Source organism: Echinops telfairi, unplaced genomic scaffold, assembly GCF_000313985.2.
Source record: "Echinops telfairi isolate 266 unplaced genomic scaffold, ASM31398v2 ScPeMD7_11;HRSCAF=52, whole genome shotgun sequence".
In the NCBI taxonomy this organism is placed as follows: domain Eukaryota; kingdom Metazoa; phylum Chordata; class Mammalia; order Afrosoricida; family Tenrecidae; genus Echinops; species Echinops telfairi.
Window position 1 is genome coordinate 5014550 of NW_022103908.1, and position 8400 is coordinate 5022949.

General features: G+C 39.0%; 1 protein-coding gene across 1 annotated transcript in view; it reads left to right on the forward strand.

Moving 5' to 3' along the window:
- MYCBP2 (MYC binding protein 2) overlaps positions 1-8400 on the forward strand; it is a 284541-nt gene that overhangs the window by 124836 nt on the left and 151305 nt on the right. The window contains exons 29-30 of the mRNA XM_004711247.4: positions 1031-1114; positions 5638-5734. Of these exons, the coding sequence (XP_004711304.1) occupies positions 1031-1114; positions 5638-5734 (181 nt within the window). The remainder of the gene's footprint in view (positions 1-1030; positions 1115-5637; positions 5735-8400) is intronic.

Consider the following 8400-nt stretch of genomic DNA (forward strand, 5'->3'; position numbering starts at 1 on the left):
AAAATGCAGATCCAAATTCTTTGGATCCAGTGGCATTGTAAGCATCTCAGTGCTGGCAGGGGTCTCTATGTAGCTTCTCCAGCCTCAGAGGTTTGGTTGCATCAGGGTAAATCCATGTTTATTCTTTACTTCTTTGAAACGTAAAACTGTTTGAAACGGGTAGAAGTTACATAAATTCAATTTAGTTCACCTCATGAAAGAGCTGTCCTATACAGTTCAAACTGGGACGAACTGATTTATGAGGTGAATCCCATGCTGTTGACTGGATTCAAGTAGAGTGTTACAGAACAATTTACATCTGTTGCATTTCTCCCATTTGACATACTCTTAAGATTGTGTGCCAGAATTGTATGATTGCTTTGAGCCCTGGACTGGATGATTCCCAAAGATAGCTGATTCAGACTTGGAATATTGTGGTATTTTGAAGCTAAATGCACCTAGTGTATCTGGTTGTGTATTTTTTTAAATTTATTTTTTAATCGTTTTATTAGGGGCTTATACAACTCTTATCACAATCCATACATACATCAATTGTGTAAAGCATATTTGTGCATTCATTGCCCTCATCATTTTCAAAACATTTGCTCTCAGCTTAAGCCCCTGGCATCAGGTCTTCTTTTTTTCCCCTCCCTCCCCGGTCCCCCTTCCCTCGTGAGCCCTTAATAATTTATAAATTATTATTTTGTCATATCTTGGTTGAGTGTATTTTGAACTGCTTTTCAGTTGAAAACTTGTTCAAAGTTTACTGCTAGTTAAAGCTGAGCTAGGGAGGTGGGAAGGGGCTGGGAATCATGTAACCAGCACTCACCTGGGAACAGATTCTTAAAGCAGGTTCGGTTCCAGTCATTTTCTGATGTAGAGCCATTCAGAGCTGGCAGTAGAGTCAGGATGATACATTTCCACTTCTATTCCCCCTTAAAGAATGAGCCTCTGTTTATCAACAAAGCATGTGAAAACAGATATTAAAGTCTTTAGTTCCCTTAATCAATCAGGTCGGGTTTTGTGTCACCCTTCTGTTTCCTCTTTTTAGTGTTGTCTTCCAATTTAAGAGTTCCAAGAAGTCAAATAATGGTACAGATGTTAATGCTGGTCAGATCCCTCAGCTGTTATACAGGTAATTCAGCCTACTTAAATAATAATAATTGCTAATTACTGTGGCAGTTACATAATCTCTTGTAAAGGGGTGGAGTCTAGTCTGTCAATCAGATCACAGCTTGATGACCTTTTTTGGAGGGTGCGAAGGAGATAAATAGCTGACAGCAGCCAGATACACTTACTCCCTGTGAGACATTACTGACAACAAGCCTCCTGGAGCTACACTGATGCAGCCAGAGCCCTGGAGCTGGTGGAGCCACGTGGAGACCCTTGCCAGACCCTTGCCAATGCTTCCACTGTCACTGGATCCAGAAGACTTTCCACCCACTGGCCTGTGATCTTCCTGCATTCTGCATCATTGCATGTGTTTCATGAGTCTGAAGAGGACTTTATACATTGGTAGTGGACATGTGGACTTGATGTGGACTGGGCTGGAATGTTTTCTCAATATTCAGTTGCTCTTGTATATAAAGCTCTGTCTTATACACATATGAGTGTCTATGAATTTGTTTTTCTAGTCAACCCAGAATAACACAATTACAGTGACTTATTCTTTTGTTGCCAGTACTTGTCTACCAATGTGTCATACTGTGGTGGCTTGTGTGATGCTGAAAACCTTGTCGCTGGTATTTCAAACACCAACAGGCTCACTCAGTATGAACAGGTTTCAGCAGAACTTCTAGACTAAGAACAGACTACGAAGAAGGAACAGGCTGTCCACTTCAGAGGAATTAGCAACTGAAAACCCTATGGATAGCATTGAAACATTGTCAGTTACTGAAAACTTCATGAGCATAAACAGAACATTGTTAGAAAGAGTGCCATCAGATAAGCCCCACAGATCGGAAGACTCTCAAAATATGACTGAGGAAGAGTCCCCTTCTCAAACTAGAGTCCACCATAATGAAATGGATGGAGTAAAGTCTGTGGGAGTAGAGCCTTCAGGACCTTCATTTGCTGATGGGGAACGACTCAAAATGAGAAGAGACAACTGCAAACATCAATTAGTAACAGGAACTTGGAATATATGAAGTATGGATGTATGAAAATTGGAAGCCATCAAAATGAACAGGAACACATAAAGATTAAGATCGTAGATGTTAGCTGAAATGGACTGGTATTGACAATTTTGAAAATTGGCCATCAGAAAATAATGATTTACTGTGCCAAGAATGACAGTCAAGAGGAATGGTGTTGGAGTCATTGTCAAAAAGAACATTTCAAGATCTGTCTTGAAGTATATTGCTATCTGTGATAGGACCGTGTCTATCCGCATACAAGGAAATCCAGTCAATACAACTTACTCCAATCTATGTATGTGGTAGTTACATAATCTGGTGTCAGTTTGAGGATTGGGTGGGAAAGGGTGGAGTCTAGCCTACCAATCGAGATATAACCAATGAATCCTCTGTGTTGGCCTGACTTTCTTCTGAGAATTTTGGGAAATCTGGCTTTTTCTTCCTTGGAGGCAGGAGACACACTCTCTCTCTCTGCTCGACCCTGACCAGGCTCACTCCCTGGGAGACATTTCAGCTGACTAAACACATGGAACTACACTAGTGCCTAGAGCTGGAGAAGCCACATGGATTTACCCTGATGCAACCAGACCTCTGAGGCTGGAGAAGCTACATAGAGACCCCTGCCAGCACTGAGATGCTTACAATGCCACTGGATCCAAAGAATTTCTACCCACTGCCCTGTGATTGTCCTGCATTCGGCATCATTGCATATATTTTGTGAGTCTGAAGAGAACTTTATAGATTGGTGTTGGACATATAGGCTAATATCAGACTTTTGATCTTGAACTGGACTGGGTTGGGATGCTTTCTTAATGTACAAAAATTACCCTTTATATAAAACACTCTCTTATACACATATGAATTTCTTTGGATTTGTTTCTCTAGTGTACCCTGACTAACACAATATAGCAATCACAAGGCTTGAGGATGAAGAAATTATAGAATTCCACCAACATCTTCAGTCTGGAAGAGATCCATATTTAAACTCATTCTAAAGAAAGGTGGCCCAACAGAATACCCAAATTGTGGAACAGTATCACTGATATCACATGCAAGTAAAAGTTTGGTGAAGATCATCCACCAACAGTTGTAGCAGTACGTTGACACAGAACTGCCAGAAGCTCAGGCCAGATTCAGTAGATGGAATGGATCAAGGGATATTTTTCTGATATCCAATGGACTTTGGCCGAAAGTAGAGAATAACAGAAAGATGTTTACTTGTGTTTCATGAGTATGCAAAGACATTCTACTATGTGGATCATACCAAACTATGGATAGCTTTGAGAAGAATGATAATTCCAGACCACTTAATTGTGCTCATGTGGAACCTATAGATGGATCAAGAGGCAGTTGTGCAAAAAGAAAAGGGACATACACTGATTTGATTTAAAATCAGGAAAGCTGTGCATCAGGGCTGTGTCCTCCCTCTATAGTTACTCAATCTGTATGCCGAGCAAATCAGAGAAGCTGAGTTATATGAAGAAAGTTGCAGCATCAGGAATGGAGAAAGGCTTATTAACTTGCGATATACAGATGACACAACCTTGCTTGCTGAAAGTGAAGAGGACTTGAAGCATTTGCTGATGAAGTTCAAGGATTGTAGCCTTCATTATAGATTACAATTTAATATAAGAAAAAAAATCCTCATAACTGGACCAATAAGTAACATCATGATAAATGGAGGAAAGATAAAAATTGTCAGGTATTTCATGTTGCTTGTATCCACGAGCAATGCTCATGCAAGCAGCAGTCAAGAGATCAAATGATTCATTGCATTAGTTCAGCTGCTGCACAAGACCTTGAAGACTAAGGTATATCTGTCCCAAGCCATGGTGTTTTCCATTGTCACGTATGCCTGTACAAGTTGGACTTTGAACAAATGTGCTTGACAGAGTGGATGAATGTATGGATTGTGATGAGTTGTATGAGCCCCCAAATAAAATGATTTTTTTAAAAAAGTTGGACATTGAATACAGAAGACTGAAGAAGATTGATGAATTTGAACTATGGTGTTGGCAAAGAATATTGAAAGCACTGTGGACTGCCAAGAGAGCAAACAGATCTGTCTTGGATTAAGTGCAGCCAGAGGGTTCCTTAGACACAAAGATGGTGAGACTTCGTCTCATGTACTTTGGACATGTTGTCAGAAGAGACCGGTCCCTAGAGAAGGACATCATGCTTGTATAAGTAGAGAGGCAACAAAAAGAGGAAACCTTTGACAAGATGAATGGACAGGCTGCAACAGTGGGCTTAAGCATAGGAACAATTGTGAGGTTGTCACAGGACTGATGATCTTTTGTTCTGTTGTACATAGGCGTTAAGCCAACTTGACAACACCTAACCACCACAACATTCATTTGCTGTGGCCTTGTAGGGTAATTATAAATTAAGTGGTATAATAAGGAATAAATTATATTAAGCATTCCTCAAATGAAAGTGTTACTGGGAGGTATGCAGTTAAATTGAGCAAGAACATTTAGTTAACATTTTGTATATTTTTCAACATTACCTGCATCAAGCTTTATGTAAAACATTGCATTATTATTCAGTTTCTCTCTATTGTGCTAATATTTTGCTATCATTAATAGCATAATACTCATATTTCAAATATCAATGTTAAAATACTCTGAACCAATACAATTTCTTTATGTTAAATGAAATTGTGAAGAGTCTTTAACAGTAGTCTAATTAAGTGTTGTAGTCTTTTTTTCTTAAGTGCTGTAGTCTTATACTCTTGTTCAGTGTGTGATTAAATTAATTGAAAGACACTTCACTGTTAATAAATTACCTTTAACTAAAATACAACAAATTAATTTGCCTATGTCAAAAGAATATTTTTAACATTTCATATTAAATCTCATTTGAATTTTTTAACCCACTGAACACATGACTTTGTATGTGGGTATCTATCAGTACCATGGTTTCAGAGTAAAGAGCCACACGGACATAAAGTCCTGTTTCTAAATCGTTACTCCAACTTCAAGAAGAGCAGTGACTCATAGAACCAGGATTCTCCACTGGGTGTGGATGGCTGCTGTGAGCCCGGCCCCATTCTATGGCCCTTCACAATTTAGGAATCACTAACAAGCCAGCAAAAACCACTTTTTTTTCCCCAAGAAGAGAGTTTTGTTTCCTTATATTTTGCAGTGTTATTATAGTTAATATTTGCAGTACACAACTTGTAGGCTGATCTGTTTCCCAACATGCTGACTAACTTTTTAGTAGTAAAATCTTCCCTTTTAAAATTATTTTGCATGTCATAGCTGGTAAAAGAAAATGGGTCTACAGTACCCACTCCTACACGATGGGTGTGATTTAATTGGTGACGTGCTCACATGCGAAAAAGTTTGGCGAGTATTGGAAGATGTTTCTAACAAGCCCCATAGTGGCATGTTACTTAGCACAAAAATTCAAATGTGGCATCATTTAGCTATTCCACTGTTTTGAAAAATGTATATCATTAAAAGAAAAAAATCATATGCCTTTCAAACATGAATTTGTTGTGTGTATCTACTTCCCGCAGGCTTCCAACCAGTGATGGCAGCACCTCAAAAGGCAAACAGCAGACCAGTGAACCAGTACACATTTTAAAGAGATCCTTTGCAAGAACGGTCTCAGTGGTAAGCCATACTTTTTAAAATTTTGGCTTTTTTATCCCATGCTGTTTTCACTGTTATGTTCCACATTTTACAACTCTCCTTAAGAGTTCATATCTTAGCATAGCTATGTGAAATCAGGTTGCAATTTATATTGACAGTTTAAATCCCAGACCCCAGACAGACTACACCTCTTAAATACGGGAAGAGAGAGTTGTTGACTGTAATGTTAGCATGCCAGCAGAGTGGGCCTTGCCTTTTCTAAAATAACGAGTGAGTTTGCTAGTAAGTCACACATGGATCAACATGCTCTGGAAATAAGAACCTTAAGGAAAAGTTCAGGTGGTACTAACCCCAAAAGTGATGCTTTACTTTATAATAGACAAGTCACATGTGTTTATATAACCAGTGAGGTCCTTGAACAGTTTCTCTCTTCTCTTTCTACATTAAGATACACGTTACTATTGGGGTTACTAGTGTAGAATGGAAAGCTAACAGGATATAATTGAAAGAGCATGGGGTGGTGTACCGGAAAGTCTGAGTTTACTTCTCTTTTTTATTAGTTGGGTCTTCTTACTAAATAAGCTGCATCATAGCCGCTTTACAAATCCCTTCGGCCCTCAAGGAGAGAGATTGAGCCCATGACTGTAGCAGTGGACTCCAGCATAGGAATGATGGTCCAGAGAGTGCGGGGCCAGCTAGTGTCTGTGGAACAACACCGACTCAGTGGCACCTACAACAGATGCTCTTGTTGCTGCTGTTAGTTTACGCCGAGTAGATTCCCATTTAGGGCAACCCCCAGTGTGTAGACTAGAACTGCTCCATTGGGTTTTTGAAAACACAGTGCCAGCCTTGTCTTTCAATGGACCTCTGGAAGTACAAAAATATTTTTAAAATCATAGAGCCCTATAAGAATATGATCTATTATCATTGTTGTTAGCCTCGTATTTTGATAAATTTTATGAGGAGGTACCAAAAAATACCCCAGAACAGACAAAAGCTCTACTGGGCAGAGCTTTCGTTGTGCACATTTTCTCCACCTGGTGAACATCGAGCAATGCGCCCTGAGTTAGTGCACCTAGTGCATCACCTGCAAAGTGAATTATTTTTCATGAAAGCAGTTTCACTTAAACCTCGTTGTTTGTGATGGCCAATTTAAGAGAACAGCATGCCGCAGTGAAATTTTGTTTCCTGCTCAGGAAAGGTGCCGCAGAAACTGTTGTGATGTTGAACACAGCGTAATGGGACAGTGCTAAAGGAAAAATTCAAGTGTCTATGAGTGGTTTTCTCGTTTCAAAAAAGGTGAAATGTCAATTGATGACAAACCTCATTCTGGACTTCTGTCAACTTCCCAAAGAGACAAAAGTGTCGACTTGTAGTTCATTTGGAGTTTGTTCTACCAGGTCAGGCTGTTAATAAAGCTCTCTATTTAGAGGCTCTGAAAAGATTATGTAAAAGTGTGGGGCAAAAAAGTCCTGATTTGTGGCAGACAGTGGATTGGTTTTGCCACAATGACAATGCATCTGCTCACCCAGCCATCTCAGTGTGCCAGTTTTGAGTAAAAACAGCATGCCTTTCTTGCCCTACTGGCCTGACTCACCTGACCTCACCACATGCAACTTACTTTGTTTCCACGAATGAAGAGGAACATGAAAGGACAGCTATTTGATGAAGTAGAAGAGGTGAAGAAAAAAAAGAGGGAGGTGCCATCAGCCATCCAAACAGATGCATTTGAAAATGTTTCCAACAATGGAATCACAGACTTAGCAAATGTATTAAGTGTAATGGAGAGTGCTTTGAAGGTGATAAGGTTGTTTTAACAAAAAAATTAAATTTAAATATATAGCTTTCCGGGGGAAAATATTTAGGGCTTTTTTTGGTACCCCTTGTATATTATTTATTACTGTCTATGTTTTGAGAAATATACTTCAAAGCCATTTTATATGGATGCATGAACTTAATGTATATATTCAGTATGTTATTAACTTTTTGTTTATTTTTAATAACACTGATAGTTTTACATCTTCCCTTTTTAAAAAATTGAATAGTTTCTACTATGGAGGTCTTTACATGTTACATATATTAGTGCATATGACTTTCTTAGAGTCATATCTAAAATTTGCATCATATCCCATAGAGGAAGGTTCCATTCTCATTTTCTTCAACATTGTTTCTATTGAAGGACTCATTTATTTCTCAGATTTTATTATGACATTTTGCATGGGACACAATTTAAAAAAATCATTTTTGGGGGGGGCTCATATAACTCTTATCACAATCCATACATACATCAATTGTGTAAAGCACTTTTTAAAAAAATCATTTTATTAGGGGCTCATACAACTCATCACAATCCATACATAAATCCATTGTGTAAACCACATTTGTACATTCATTGCCCTCATCATTCTCAAAACATTTGCTTTCCACTTAAGCCCTTGGCATCTGCTCTTCATTTTCCCCCCTTCCCTCTCCTCCCTCATGAACCCTTTTCCCCTCCCTCATGAACCCTTGATCATTTATAAATTATTATTTTGTCATATCTTACATTTTCCGATGTCTCCCTTCACCCACTTTTCTGTTTGTCCCCCAGGGAGGAGATTATAGGTAGATCCCTGTAATCGGTTCCCCATTTCTACCCTACCCTCCCTCCACCCTCCTGGTATCGCCACTCTTAGCACTAGTCCTGA